General features: G+C 36.9%; 2 protein-coding genes across 2 annotated transcripts; both read left to right on the top strand.

Annotated features, from left to right (window-relative positions):
- Positions 1-9,582: 9,582 nt before the first annotated feature.
- Positions 9,583-10,526, top strand: LOC309389929 (olfactory receptor 9G4-like; the record flags this gene model as incomplete). Its single annotated transcript, XM_081948898.1, has 2 exons — positions 9,583-10,069; positions 10,258-10,526. The coding sequence occupies 2 exons, from the start codon at positions 9,583-9,585 to the stop codon at positions 10,524-10,526; spliced, it is 756 nt and encodes a 251-aa protein (XP_081805024.1).
- A 2,030-nt stretch (positions 10,527-12,556) lies between these two features.
- On the top strand, positions 12,557-13,513 carry LOC309389873 (olfactory receptor 9G19-like; the record flags this gene model as incomplete). The annotated part of the gene is made up of 1 exon (XM_081948763.1): positions 12,557-13,513. One exon carries the CDS (start codon positions 12,557-12,559, stop codon positions 13,511-13,513), a length of 957 nt encoding a protein of 318 aa, XP_081804889.1.
- Between the last annotated feature and the right edge of the window lie 3,063 nt (positions 13,514-16,576).

Here is a 16,576-nt window from a genome sequence, read left to right as displayed (position 1 = left end):
CAACCCTGACATGGGTGATGTCGAGCTGGTCATGCCCATCCTGGCATGCTCCCACCACCACCAGTCCTCCGAGGTCAAACACAACCCTGATATGGCCCTCAATGAAATCGAGTTTGACATCCCTGCATTAGTCCATATCTGGCACATAACAGCCAGCCAGGGTGGTATATTTTACAATGAATGCAGAGATCCAGATTCACATCCTGCAACTTAATTATGATGTTCATTGATTTATGCTTAATTCTATCAATTTCTCATAGACCTATCTTCACCACATGATTTTAGTGAAAATATTTCAGAATCAATTGGTGTGCTGCCTTTAGAACCTTGGAAAGAATTTTGCTCCATAAATCATTTAAATATGTATATGTTTCCACTTAATAGACTGAATGATTCATTATGCAATGCAGACCCTATAAAAATCCATTTCAAGGTTATGGGAATGTAGACATAAATTGCTAGTTATTTTCTTTAGGAGGTTATGCTTACCTGTTTAAGAATGTGCACAAAAAGGCATGTACATACATTGTTCAGTTCATTCATGAGTTCCTTGCCAGTCTCATGCTCCTTCTGAAGGTGACTTGCAAGAGTTTGTGGTATTCAGTTGTTTAGCAATATTTAAAACTATCGGACAATTTAGAGGAATTTTGGGCTCTGCTCCCAGAGGCTAAAACGAAAGTTATAAGGCTGAAAAGTATTTTTCCTCTTTAGAAATTCTATTTTTTTTTCTTCCAGAACAGAGTCCATTCTTAATTTGCGTTGTGGGATGCTATATTTCAGATCAAATTAGTAGACATCACCCCCCCTCCTTTTGTTCTTTATAGATGGAGAATACATCCATTGTTATAAAAGTCATTTATGCAAAACTGGATCTTTGGATCTGACCAGGTGCTTAGCCATGGCCCTATCTTTATTTAGTGGGAGGTTTCTGACAAAATCCAGTATTCCCCAAGCTTAAGTTAGTGTCCACATCTTGTCCATGGCCTAAATTCTACATAGCTTTCTACCCCACTTTCTGTCATAAAGTTCACCCCTCACCTATATTCAGTTGTAACAAGAGTGTCTCTGTGCTTTGTTGTTGTTATTGTTTGGCCAGGTGATCAAGAGACCTTCTCCTCCATCTCAATTCAATAAAATGTACTTGGATGATTTTTTTCCTTGATGCTTTCCAACGCACCAGTTCAATAGCCTATTTTTCCCTTTTAGTGTGAATAAATAGATTTTTAAAGGACTTTTGCATATTTGATTTAAAAGTGATTTAATAATTAATGTAGTTTTTCTTCAGAAATTACGTTGCATTAGTATCCTGCATTTTCTGTCTATGTATGCTTTTGTTTTCTTTGTTAAAAGTCTCTCTCTGTGTGTGCTTCCTCTCTGCAGATATTCAGATTTACATGCAGTCCAGGTGGACTCTGCTAAACCTTGGGGTTTAATTTTTATGTGTATAATACAATCAAATTTGTCACTAGCAAGGATAGACCACAAGGCTGACTCTTACTGATATCTGAGCAAAGCTTCAAATGCCTATTGAAGTAACCTCATCTCTATTTGCTGATCTAAATGTCTTGGATCCAATAAAGGGACTGCAATAGGAAGACTAGATTTGAAATGGATATAAAATTAGAAGTACATATAAAATACTACTATCATCCATGTACTGTATTATTTCTCTAAATGAGAACTATTTCCTATACTTCCAACAAAAATTGTTACACTAATTCAACAAGATCAAAAGTAAAGAAAAAAGGACAAATAAACCTATATTTTACACACACACTCTATTTCTAGTCTTTTAAGCTCTTCCTGTAATATATTTTGCTCGTTTCTTTTTCTTGCTTCTTCTTGCTTTATGTTATTGCTAAGTCTCGCATTTATGCTTTTGTCATATCCCAGACATTTGGCAGTGATGTTTCTTCTTTTCTATTTTCTTTAAAGAAAAACTCCATTTCTTTTTCCATCATTTGTGTGAACTCTGTCTTTTAAAATAGTTTGATTCATTGTCTATCGCAGTTTTTTCTTTTGTCCCTTCCATGTAACTTTTATGGGGTCGTGGTCTGCCCATATGTTCGTTGCTATGTCTATCTCCTGGACATCTGCTCTCATTTCTGATGTCATTCATACCATGTCTATTGTTTTGGGGTTTTGCTCTCTCCATACATCCTGTAAGCCTATTTCTTGTGTCATTTTAAAAATGGTTTTTGGAAGTGTTCTTATTTTTTTACTTCTTTTGCTGCTTCTATAATCTATTTTAACGTCCACAATTGCGTTGAAGTCCCCTATTATACATATATTTTTGTAGTCCATTTCAGTTATCTTTTTATCTTTCTGCTTATTATTGCAGTCAAGAGAATTTGTTTCTAGTTTATTAACATGTCCATCATTAGTATTCTCCCTTCTTCATCTGTGTATATTTGCTTGGTTTTTAACGATTCTCTGACATATTGTGCCACCCCTCTTTTCTTTTGGTGTGCTAGTGATGAGTACAATTTTCCAGTTTTGGGGTATTCCAATAGATTGCTGTGTTGGTTTTTAATATGCATTTCTTGAAGGAAAATTATATCCAATTTTAATCTTTGTAGTTTTGTGAAGGTTTTTTTTTCTTTTTGTGGGGTTCAATCCATTTATGTTCACAAATAGCATCTTTGCTTTCCCATCCATCTTTTCATTTATATATAGGTCTTACCCTTCTAATTGTTCTTATCTCTCTCTATCCTTTTGTTCTTGCACCTTCTTGTTCTGCCCGCTCATTTTCCATTCTCTCTCTTTCTTCTTGATCTAAAGCTTTTCTTCTACTTGCAATTCATCCTTTTATTTTCTATCTCCTCTCTGCTTTCCTGTTCTTCATTTGCAAAAAATTCAAAAAATTCATGCTTTATTTAAGGTATCCACCTTAATTTTTTTGTCTTGCCAGATAACCAGAATTCCTACTGGTATCAGCCATCTGAACGACACATTATATTTAATCAGTTGTGCTGTCAATAATTGATACTGTCTCCTCTGGTCTCTAACACTCCTAGGTTTTCAGGTCAGAATTTCTCTCCCTTTGTACTTCATAGGCTCATTTCTAGTACTTTTGTGTATTTCATCTCTCAGCGTCTTCTTCACATGCACCTCTATTGGTAATTTATGCCTTCCTGCATAGTTCATATGGTATTGCGTCTATTTCTCTTTGTACATCATTAACTTTCTGTAATACTCCAGCCAGCAGCTCTATCATCACCTCAACCAGGTCTTCCTCTTTCTCTTCTACAATATTCTGAAATCTCAGATAATAAGCTGCCTTTTCCATCTCAAGAAAGACAACATACTCCTTTTTATTCATAATCTTTTTGTGATGTACTTTATTTCATAATTGTATTAAATATTTTAATTACAGTGGTAAAAGCTAATATAAATTAAAACCAGAAATAGAATTAGAAAGAAAAAAATGCAAAAAAGACCAAAGACAAAGAAAACATATAAAGAAATGACTTTCAATCTTTATCAAACAAATGATTCTTCTTCTTCCCATAATAACCCAACCCGCATTTACAGGCAAATCCATAAATCATCAACTTTTCAATCCTGGTACCAGAAGAAAGTTCATAAAGGGCTATCAGAACTTTGTAAACATGTTATCTTAACTTTGATCAACAAAATCAACTCTATACTCCTTCCTATTACTTCTAAAAATCCTGATCTTTAACTCATTCAGATGTCACTGGCTTTGGTCCCTTTGCAGTTTTTCTCTTTCCCATCCCAGGGGCTTCTTGGAAGCTTTAATCAGCATCTTTTGCATGTCCAGTAAAATGTTCTTTGCCTCGTCATTCCCTTGGCTTGCCATTTGTAATTCCACTTTAATTGCCTTCTTTATTTTGTAATACCCACTTTTAAAAACTACTGTATCCAGTACTTCTGGTTCTAGTATTTCTGGGTCAGATTTAACATCTTTTGGACATAGCCTATCTATAGAGGAAGACTCAATGTGACATTTCTGATATTGTGGCTAATAATTCCTGTCTCCCTTCTTTGAGAATCTTCTGCAGTATTACTTTTTTAATAATAATTTTAATATTTTTATTGCAGTTTAAAAATACAAAGACAAAAAACTAATACAAATTAAGGAAAATGTGTTTGTGTGTAGAGAGAGGGAGAGAAAAAGAGAGAATGGAAAAAGAAATATAAATGATCACCGTCTCTAACATTTCAACCAATGATATCCTTATCCCTGATCTCATATTTTATCTATTAATAAATAGAAAACAAATAATAAAGCCACATCATTCAATCCTAAGCAAAAGTCCATTAAGAGTTATTAGAAATAAGAATATAATAAATTTAACTATCAACAAATAAATCAATTTCCTATTCTTTCCTTTCATTTGTACAGTAATTTAACATTTTATCTAAAACTGCAATAAAAATATCTTTTTGTCTTCTTTTTTGACTTTCTTTTGCTGTTTCCCTGTTTGGTAAAAGATGTTTAAATAAACAATTAAATAATCATAAAAAATAAAAGTGGTTATTACCAATAAACAGATTTTTTCTGATTATTGGTAATCAGAATCACTTGATAAGGCCCCAAGGCAAGTGATGTTTACAGCAGAGGTGTGTTCCTATCAATTCTGTCTGGTTCGGCTGGGAGAGAGGGAGGGAAGGAGATAGGAAATATTCTAATACATTACTACTAGTAAGTTTATTAAGAAGATATATTCAAATATTAAGAGCTGAACATCTTTTTTGTCTTTTCTTTCTTTCTTTCTTTCTTTCTTTCTTTCTTTCTTTCTTTCTTTCTTTCTTTCTTTCTTTCTCTACTATATTGTTTTGCTCATTTCCACATTCTTACAAAAACCCCTAGATTATCTAAATGGGATCATTTATAGTCAAGTTAACGAATCTGAGCTAAAGTTTTTGTCACAGAGTACAATCAGTTTTGAACAAGACTTCTAGAGGTCCTTTAGATGTGATTCCTAAAACGTGAGAGAAAGAGAGGAAAGAGAAGGACCACTAACCCTGGCACTAGACGTGGCTTCAGAAGATGCTTTGAAACAATCTAGGGCTAGAATCTAGTCCAACCCCCTGCCCCAGCAGGAAACCTTATACCTTCTTATGTACAACGAGATCATATGCACCAAAGACAAATTCCTTGCGTGTTCAATCACACTTGGCCAATAAAGAATTCTATTCTATTCTATTCTATTCTATTCTATATCATGTGGATTATTTTGTCATATTTGGCTCAAATCTATCTAAAACTGGCAAACCACCTCCTCCTCCTCTTCCTCTGATTGGTGTTATCCAAATTTCCACAGTTTAAATAGTAAAAATAGCGTCAACATTTTGTGTGCAATGGACTTCTTTACCAGATATGAGAAGTTATGGCAAATATCGTGTACCTATTGCAAATGAGTATGTGTGTATGTGTGTACAGTATATAGTAGATAAAATATCTTTTTGTGTGCCTATACACTATGCTATGTAATATGTATGTACACATATGGCATATATACATAGAATTAAATAGTATATTTTGGATGTTTAGTAGTAAATAAACAGACAGAAAAATTGTATCTCATTGAGGCCTTTGAGGCGAAAAGAGGCCAGGCAAGGCACCCTTGACGTGAATGATGTCAAGTTGGCCATGTCCACACAATCACATGACCAAGCAGCTATGCCCACTCAGTCACATGACCAACCAGTCACATGGCCATGAAGCCACACCTGTCCAGTCACATGACAATCAAGCCACAGAACCAGTAGTAAAAGTTTTTGAAACCCATCCCTGGTTTACAGCTGAATTTCCAAGAGCTTTCAAGGTAGAAGTTGATTGTTTACCTGAAGAACTTGACTAGCACAGGGGACAGTGTTTTGTTCTTATGCAAGATAAAACTCCCTTGGGAGCATAAGGAAAAAAATCTTTTGGCATGATAATAATATTCCCATTTCAGATTATCAAGAGGACAATTTATTGCAACTGCTTCTGTAGGGAACTGAGGCTGCCTAATCTGAGGGAGGTTATTTTACTTGGGGAAAAATAAGATTCATATACAGGCAGATCTGTTGCTCAAAGGATCTTAGCAGGAAAATGTACTTGGCTTCATTCAGGTAAGTGTGGCATCATGAGGCATCATTTAGGGAGATGTCCCTCTCCTAAGCTTCTACCATTCTAGGAACAAGGTCTACTCTAGTCCTCCTATGGCCCCTCTTCTCACAGCTGATTGCCAAGGCTGTCACAGGCTGGCTCAAATGGGTCCATTATAGAGGAAGAATAGAAGAGAAGAAGATCCAAGGTGTTCACTTTTCCAACTTCTGATTTCCCCCAGAAGCAGTTCCAAGCATAGTGGAAGCTGACTTCTGAGTCTTCATCTTTGGGGACAATCAAATACAATTTGGATTAAAGGTGGTTCTCTATAATTTCCTGTACAGAGTGATGCCTGATAGTAAGACTGAGTTAGAACCCTGTGATCTTGTGAGCTAGAGGGTTGTATGACAAATAGAAACTTCAAAGAAGATACAAAAAATATTGAATTCTTGTTTTCTGGAGGATTTCAAGGGTCCAGAAATATGGGTATTTCCAACAAAGAAGGGCAACCTTGTATTAGATTCTATGGACATCACAGTACTGAAGGGAAGAATTTGGGTTCAAGGTAATTTATGCTAATCGAGGATTTTGAATGCATTAAGCAACTAAGCTTTAAAAGGTTGAATACTGAGGGCGTCCCCGAAGAAAGTAATTAACTTCAGCAAAAATGGATTCATTACTCTATTGTACTATTGCTATTGTAATACTATTTTATCAGTATTATGAGGGAGAAGAAGCTCTAATTTTAGAGGAGGAGAGTCCTGAACCAAAAAGGAAGGCTGAAAACAAAGTCCGGGAGCATCTTCACATACAAATCTGATGCAAGTTCGGAGTTTTCTGAATGCAAACTCCTTGGATAAGTTAATTATGGATATATAGGGGAGATGTTGGATGTGGTGATTCCTTCCAATCTGAGAGTTCCGTTGAATGTACATGGCATGGAATAAATTGCCACTTACAGATTTTACTCAGTTTTAAACTTCACTGACTGACTTGTCACTTTCTCTTACTCTGTCCTACCTTACAAAGCTGGAGTGAACATATATTGAGAGGAACAGCTGCGCTGCTTTGAGCCTGTTGGAAAGAATTTAACTCAGCAGACAAAATGAACTAAGAATCTGATAAATGCAGATTCATGCAGACACTATCAGAATGCATTGCAAGGTCTTTATGAATCTAGACAATTGAATTGCTGACAAAATATTTTTAGGAAGAGAAGCATCTCTGTTTAAGAAATATCCATATCTTTTCCTTGTCAATTCTAGGGCAATGGTCTGGTGGTCTGTTGTCACAGTGCATGGTGTTCAGTTGTTTTTATTTACATTTAAAATACATTTAAAACAATTGGGCCAATTTTGAAGCATTTTTGCTCTTCTCCTAAAGGCTAAAGTTAGAAGGCTGAACAGGTGCACTTTACCTCCCTTGTTACACATTGGGTATTATTCCAGTATTATTGGGTATTATTCTAATTTTGACTTCTCTTGTGAGATGCTGATATAAGTATATTTAAGACCAAAGATTTCTACAGGTAGTCCTCAACGTTTGACCATAATTGAGTCCAAAATATCTGTTGCTAAGTGGGACATTTGTTAAATGAGTTTTTTCCCATTTTATGATCTTCCTTGCCACAGTTGTCAAGTAAATCACTGCACTGTTAAGTTAGTAACATGGTTGTTAAGTGAATCTGGCTTCTTCATTAGCTTTACTTGTTAGAAGATCTCAAAATGTGTTCACATGACCCCAGGACAATAGGAATATGAGTCAGTTGTCAAGCATCTAAATTTTGATCACATGATTTCGGGGATGCCGCAATGGTCATAAGTGTAAAAAACGGTCATAAATATTGAGATGGTTTACTATATTGATTTAAAAGTGATTTTATAACATTGTGATGTGCTTGAAAGGCAGTGATGTGTCTCTGAAGCACAAAAATGGTGTGTCTTAGAATGCAAGACATGGAGTTTGTGTTTCCTTCAGGTCCAAAGAGCTGCTCTCATTTTCTTGCCCTTCATTGATTCTTTCCTTTCTCCATCTTGGGCCATTCCCTGATCAGGATTACTCATCTGTTTCACCTGCGCTCTTCACACAGATATAGTGAGGACTGCTTCACTAAGAGAAGCCCTTCCTCCACAGAGTTGGGGATCCAGGCACTGAGGCAGAGATCCTATCACAATCCTTAACTCTTTCCCTTCTCTGCACCTCCCCAGTTGCTGCTTCTCTTGTTTACAATCTGAGCCATTTTACACTTTCGGGGGGGGGGGGATACTAGTTACATTCCCCCACCCACTCATCTACTGTAGCATTCTTTTACATGAGAATCAATGTCCGTGCTTGTAACAAAATATTAATATTCTTAGTATTATTAGGAAGGTGGAGAGTTGAGCTGAAGAGAGTACAGACTATCCTATTTTCTACAATATGTATGTCTCTGCTACATGAAACCATTTCTGAAGCTTATAAGCCCTTCTTAATAAGGCATTTCACTTCTGGAGGTGTAGACGTTCCCAAGCATCATATTTTTATTATTGTATCCTAACTGGAGTAAATGGATGGACTATTGGCAGAAGTGACCTCCTGGGGAATCAGGGAGAGATTTGTTAAAAGCCTGAGCAGACTATCGATTTACTGATTCTAGGAAGCTGTTATGATAAGCAGATAGGGACAATAATCTAAACAAGAAGGGGAAAGAAATCTATGTGAAATATATGCTTCATTTGCCCTGTGACCCATTAGAAAAGGTAATGTTTGAGCTGACTCTTGGTGTCTATATGAGCATGTTCCTAGAGTATTCTTGGCAACCATGTAGAACAGAGATGGTATTCACCAGGTTCTGACCAGTTCTGGAGAACTGGTAGTGGAAATTTTGAGTATTTCAGAGAACCGGTAAATACCATCTCTGACTAGCCCCGCCCTCATCTGTTTTCTGCCTCCCAAGTCCCAGCTGATCGGAGGGGAAAGGCGATTTTGCAGTAACCTTCCCCTGGAGTGGGGAGGAACTGGAGATTTTACAGTATCCTTCCCCTGCTACGCCCACCAAGCCTTGCCCACAGAACTGGTAGTAAAAACTTTTGAATCCCAGCACTGATGTAGAATTGATTTGATGTTACCTGTTCTGGAAGGTTTCTGCAACTGCATAGTACAGCCTTCTTCAGGGTCTTCTTTCCAGTTTTTCTTTAGCCCCAACCTTGTTAACAGTCTGAGTCCTGATAAGAATCTTCAAGCACACACATAAGCTGAGACCCCCTTCAGAGAAGATTAGCCGAATACAGGAAGTGCTCCTAAGTAAAGAGAGCCTTCTGTTATCCTTTTTGTCTAAAAGCTGAATCCTGTAAATATATCCAGCACATTAAACACAGAGAAGCAAAATCATTTTAGGGCAAAATTGGTCAAACTCTTACCAAATGTATCATGGGTGGGGTCAACACATCATTCAACATGCTAGAAGGGATTCCCTATTTCAGGGCTGAAAACTTCAAAAATCTAATTTCTTTTTGCTCAGTAAACAGGTTCTGCTTATGAAAATGGTGACAGTGGAAGAAAATCAGATATTGATTACTGACTTTGTCTTGGGCGGGTTTACAACAGACCCATTTCTTCGCCTTATCTTCTTTGTGCTATTCTTGACCTCCTACGCCATAACACTGACTGGGAACCTGGGCCTTATGGCCCTGATCTATCTAGACTCCGACTTGCACACTCCCATGTACTTTTTTGTTGGCAGCCTTTTCTTCCTGGACGTCTGGTACTCCACAGTCTACACTCCTCAGATGTTATTTGACTGTGTGTCCAAGAACAACCACATTTCCCTAGCTGGTTGTGCAGCCCAGTTCTTCTTCTCTGCTAGCTTGGCCTACATGGAATACTTCTTATTGGCATTCATGGCCTATGGCCGCTATGTGGCCATCTGCAACCCACTTCTTTATGTCACGGTGATGCCGAAGAAGCTTTGTGCTCAGCTTGTGGTGGCATCTTACACAACTGGATTTGCCAATGCCATTGCACACACTAGTAATACTTTCTGCCTACGATTTTGTGGGGAAAATATCATCAATTACTATTTTTGTGATGTGGCACCACTTGTGAAGATGTCCTGCGATGACATAGGAATCTATGATCTTATTGCATATTTTTCAATGGGTTGCAGTCTACTGGTAACCACAGTTGTCATCCTGAGATCCTATATTGCTATGGGGCAGCGATGGTCCGCATCCGTTCAGCCGCAGAAAGACGCAAAGCCTTCTTCACTTGTTCAGCTCACCTGGTCTCAGTCACTCTCTTCTATGGTTCCACTCTCATCATGTACTCCAGACTCAACTCTCAACACACTCCAGATTCAGATAAGGCAAATGCATTGTTCTACATGGTAGTCAACCCTCTGGTCAACCCTTTCATTTATAGTTTATGCAACAAAGATGTGAAGGCAGCCTTCAAGAAAATCTGGGGGAAATTCACATCATCCACATGAATGCCATTGATATTTCCTTTTTTCAGATTGGATTACCAAAATAAAAGTTGTTGGAGAGAATCAAGAGATCAGAGAGATTATTTCAGTGATTAACCACTATCTTCATTCTGTAAAATTTCCTCATTTAAAAACATGTGTTTTAAAGATGAATTATTACAGTATATCTTCAGCAAAATGCTTTGTTTGACAGTCCTTACTATACAAATGTAATGTTCAGCAAATTCAAAATATTTTGTTGTTGTTGTATAACTCATAATTTAAAGTCCAACTATAGTTTTTCTACAAAAATTAAGATACTCTTTCATTATCCAGACAATATAATAATTTATAATTCATTGTTTCACCCATTCTTTACCATTTACATATCAAATAGATTTACCGGAAACAAATATCTATAAAAATTAATAGTGGGTGGCTGTTTTTTGTTTGTTTGTTTGTTTTAGTTATGAAGGATTTAACAAGTTATTTTTATATCTTGGGTATTCAGAAATCAAAAATGCTGCTGCTCCAAATTATGCTGTTAAGAAATGTTGTAATTGTAAATATTGCCCTTTGACTATGTCTGACAGATTATATTCATCTTCTAGCAGAGAGTATTTTAAAAATGCATCTTTTTCATTTATCACTTTCTCCCAATGTTTAAAGTTGGCTTTTCGCATAGAACCTATTTAACATGGGAAAAAGGTTCATTTCTCCCCTCCCCCATGGGATACTTCAATTTAAAGAATATAGAAAATGCAATTGCCAGTTCATGAAGGCAGATTTAGTTTTTAGAATCTGGAGCGACATCATTATGCTTTCTTATTGTCAAGTATTAAATACTAGAAGCCAAGAATTAGTATTAATTTTCCTATTGGGTGGATGGACAGCATTCGGATCTACATGCAATAGAACTCTAATATCTCTGGAAACCATTCCATCAGTTGGAAAGTTATGGAATGAAATACTATGCGCCACAGGAGATTCATTGCATTCTTTAAAATATTAGCATGTATCATTTCTTTTAGTACTGAAAACTGCAAACGTCTTTCTTCTTCATCCTCTATAAACAGACTGTGGTTATGAAAACAATGAAAAGGGAGGGCAATCACATATCGTTTATACACATCGGATGGGTTTACAACCTACTTGTTTTTTAACAAAATGTATTTTTATGCATTTTCCTTTATTATGCATCATGTTTCCATTTCTGCAACAGCAGTGTACTGTTTGTATCAAGTCTTTTTAAAGTATATATGGTATTATACACTCTAATTATAATCATTGTTCTCATAATGATACAATGTAGTCTCTTTTAATTATACATAATATTGTACATCATAGTTATAACTCTTAATCTCATAGTTATAGCATAAAAGTCTATACACTTGTCACTCTATATACTTTCCAAGCTTTCCAAAAACATCAGTTGAGTGAAAATAATTTAGTATTCTTTGTTCTCTTGATCCAAACTTTAAAGGAGATTGACTAGGAAAAACAATTTGTCCCCTTGACCTTCATCATTGCTCCATAATGTTTACTAAGGATTTTAGAAAACTGCAATGATAAATATATGGAAAGTGTCATCCCCTCAAAAAAAAAAACCCAAAATTGGAGCATTGGGAAATATGTAAAAGTGTTGCATGTATTACCAGTCCTCGATGGTTTCTCCAATTTCATAGTCATGCTTTCTTCATGGTCTTCCAACCAGTTTTTCTTTAGCACCAACCTTGTTAACTGTCTAAGTCCCAACAAGGCCCATCAAGCACTCATCATTTGCACCACTTTCAGAAAAAATTAGGAAGATACATGGAGAGCTCCTAAGTGATGAGGCTCTTTTGCTGTCCTTTACTTGTAAAACCTGAATCCTGTAAATATATACATGAGATTAAAAAAGCAGAAGCAAAAGCATTTGGACACAAAATTGACAAAAATATAGCAAAGGTTTGACTGTTCATCAAATCATTCAAAATATTAGCATGCATTTTTTATATCATGGCTGAAAACGACACAATTTTAATTTCCTTTTCCTCTGTAAACAGGTTATGCTTATGAAAATGATGGAAGCGGAAGAGAATCAGACATTGCTTACTGATTTTGTCTTGGCTGGGTTTACAACGGACCCATTTCTACGGATAATCTTCTTTATGCTGTTCTTGGCCACCTATTTCATAACATTGACTGGGAACCTGGGTCTCATAGCCCTGATCTATCAAGACTCCCGCCTGCACACTCCCATGTACTTTTTTGTGGGCAATCTTTCCTTCCTGGATATCTGGTACTCCACGGTCTACACTCCTCGGATCTTATTTGATTGTGTGTCCAAGAACAACCACATTTCCCTAGCTGGTTGTGCAACCCAGTTCTTCTTCTCTGCTGGCTTGGCCTACACTGAATGCTTCCTATTGGCCTTCATGGCCTATGATCGCTTTGTAGCCATCTGCAACCCACTCCTTTACAACACTGCCATGCCCAAGGATTTTTGTGCCCGGCTTGTGGTAGGTGCTTATGTAGCTGGGTTTGCAAGTGCCATTATACTCACTGGTAACACTTTCCACCTACGCTTTTGTGGAAACAGTGTCATCAATCACTACTTTTGTGATGTGGCACCACTTGTGAAGATGGCTTGTGATGACATAGGGATCTATGATCTCTTTGTGTCTTCTCTGATGGGTTGCAATCTGCTGGCAACCACAGCTGTCATCCTGAGATCCTACATTGGCATTGGGGCAACCATAGTCCGCATCCGCTCTGCTGAAGGGAGACGCAAAGCCTTCTTCACTTGTTCAGCTCACTTGGTCTCAGTCACTCTCTTCTATGGCTCCATTCTCATTATGTATTCCAGGCCCAACTCTCAACACACTCCCAAATGGGACAAGGCAAATTCATTGTTCTATACGGTAGTAAACCCTCTGATCAACCCTTTCATTTACAGCTTACGCAACAAAGATGTGAAGGCAGCCTTCAAGAAAGTCTGGGGGAAATTCACATTATCCTTCGAAGAATAGAATAAAACAGAACAGGATCGATTTGGCATGGGAAAATGGGTCACTAATAATATCATCATGCTTACCTATTGTCAAGAATTAAATATTGGAAGCCAACAATTAGTGTTAATTTTCCTATTTCTGCAATTTCATAATGTACATACATTGCATCTTTGGGTAGATGGACAGCACTAGGATCCACATACATATACAGAGATACTTCTACATCTATATAAAGAGATGCATTTAGTATCTCTGGAAACAATTGCATCAATTAGAGAGTTATGGAATGAAATATTATGTGCCATAGGAGTTTCTGTGCATCCTTTAAAATATTAGCATGATTTATTTCAACAGTCAAAATAGCAAACTTCTTATTTCTTCTTCCTCCATGAACAAGTTGGGATTATAAAAATGATGGAAGCGGTGGGCAATTCTACTGCTTGTTTAGTAAAACCTGTTTAAATAAACAATTTTTAAAAATCATTAAAAAATAAAAGGCTGGTTATTACCTATAATCATATTTTTTCTGGATAAGGCCCGAAGGGAAGTTATGTTTACAGCTGAATTTCCAAGAGCTCTCAAGATAGAAGTTGATTGTTTACCTGAAGAACCTGGCTAGCACAGGGGACAGTGTTTTTTTCTTACGCAAGAAAAATCTCCCTTGGAAGCATTAGGAATAAATCTTTTGGCGTGATAATAATATTCCCAATTCAGATTGTCAAGAGGACAAATTTATTGCAACTGCTTCCATAGGGAACTGAGGCTGCCTAATCTCAGGAAGGTTATTTTACTTGGGGAAAAATAAGATTTGCATATAGGCTGATCTGTTGCGCAAAGGATCTTAGCAGGAAAATGTACTTGGCTTCATTCAGGTAAGTGTGGCATCATGAGGCATCATTTAGGGAGATGTCCCTCTCCTAAGCTTCTACCATTCTAGGAACAAGGTCTACTCTAGTCCTCCTATGGCCCCTCTTCTCACAGCTGATTGCCAAGGCTGTCACAGGCTGGCTCAAATGGGTCCATTATAGAGGAAGAATAGAAGAGAAGAAGATCCAAGGTGTTCACTTTTCCAACTTCTGATTTCCCCCAGAAGCAGTTCCAAGCATAGTGGAAGCTGACTTCTGAGTCTTCATCTTTGGGGACAATCAAATACAATTTGGATTAAAGGTGGTTCTCTATAATTTCCTGTACAGAGTGATGCCTGATAGTGAGACTGAGTTAGAACCCTGTGATCTTGTGAGCTAGAGGGTTGTTTGACAAATAGAAGCTTCAAAGAAGATACAAAAAATATTGAATTCTTGTTTTCTGGAGAGGATTTCAAGGGTCCAGAAATATGGGTATTTCTAACAAAGAAGGGCAACCTTGTATTCAGGGCCGGATTTAGATGAAAAGAGGCCCTAGGCTATTCCACTTATGGGGCCCTTTCACCTCCCATTTTTAAGTTTATAAATTACATGAGAGATGATAAAATACATCATTAATGTGATATATATCAATATATTAAATGAAACATGTTGTAATTGGTACTAACCTTTATAAAAAATGTGGCACGGATAATAAATAAAAATAAAAGGCCCCTCTTGATCTTGAGGCCTTAGGCTGAAGCCTAGTTAGCCTATAGGAAAATCCGGCCCTGCTTGTATTAGATCATATAGACAGCACAGTACTGAAGGGAAGAATTTGGGTTTCAAGGTAATTTATGCTAATTGAGGACTTTGAATGGATTAAGCACTAAGCTTTAAAAGGTTGAATACTGAGGGTGCCCCAGAAGAAAGTAATTAACTTCAGCAAAAATGGATTCATTACTCTATTGTACTATTGCTATTGTAATACTATTTTATCAGTATTATGATGGAGAAGAAGCTCTAATTTTAGAGGAGGAGAGTCCTGAACCAAAAACGAAGGCTGAAAAAAAGTCCGGGAGCATCTTCACATGCAAATCTGATGCAAGTTCGGAGTTTTCTGAATGCAAACTCCTTGGATAAGTTCATTATGGATATATAGGGGAGAAAATCCCCTGTCAATGAAGATGTTGGATGTGGTAATTCCTTCCAATCTGAGAGTTCCGTTGAATGTACATGGCATGGAATAAATTGCCACTTACAGATTTTACTCAGTTTTAAACTTCACTGACTGACTTGTCACTTTCTCTTACTCTGTCCTACCTTACAAAGCTGGAGTGAACATATATTGAGAGGAACCAGCTGTGCTGCTTTGAGCCTGTTGGAAAGAATTTAAGTCGGCAGACAAAATGAAGTAAGAATCTGATAAATGCAGATTCATGCAGACACTATCAGAATGCATTGCAAGGTCTTTGTGAATCTAGACAATTGAACTACTGGCAAAAATATTTTTAGGAAGAGAAGCATCTCTGTTTAAGAAATATCCATATCTTTTCCTTGTCAATTCTAGGGCAATGGTCTGGTGGTCTGTTGTCACAGTGCATGGTGTTCAGTTGTTTTTATTTACATTTAAAACACATTTAAAACAATTGGGCCAATTTTGAAGCATTTTTGCTCTTGTCCTAAAGGCTAAAGTTATACGGCTGAACAGGTGCACTTTACCTCCCTTGTTACACATTGCGTATTATTCCAGAAAAAAAGTCTAATTTTGGCTTGTCTTGTGAGATGCTGATATAAGGATATTTAAGACCAAAGATTTCTACAGGTAGTCCTCAACGTTTGACCATAATTGAGTCCAAAATATCTGTTGCTAAGTGGGACATTTGTTAAATGAGTTTTTTCCCATTTTATGATCTTCCTTGCCACAGTTGTCAAGTAAATCACTGCACTGTTAAGTTAGTAACATGGTTGTTAAGTAAATCCGGCTTCTTCATTAGCTTTACTTGTTAGAAGATCTCAAAATGTGATCACATGACCCCAGGACAATAGGAATATGAGTCAGTTGTCAAGCGTTTAAATTTTGATCACATGATTTCGGGGATTACGCAATGGTCATAAGTGTAAAAAACAGTCGTACATCATTCTTTTCAGTGCAGTTATAAATTTGAATGATCACTAAATGAACTGTTGTAAGTCAAGGACGACCTGTACAACATTTCCCTTCTTTCTTTCTTTCAGA

The sequence above is a fragment of the Natrix helvetica genome, assembly GCF_964273705.1.
Source record: "Natrix helvetica genome assembly, chromosome: 1".
Taxonomy (NCBI): Eukaryota; Metazoa; Chordata; class Lepidosauria; order Squamata; family Natricidae; genus Natrix; species Natrix helvetica.
This window is presented reverse-complemented; position numbering and strand designations above follow the sequence as displayed.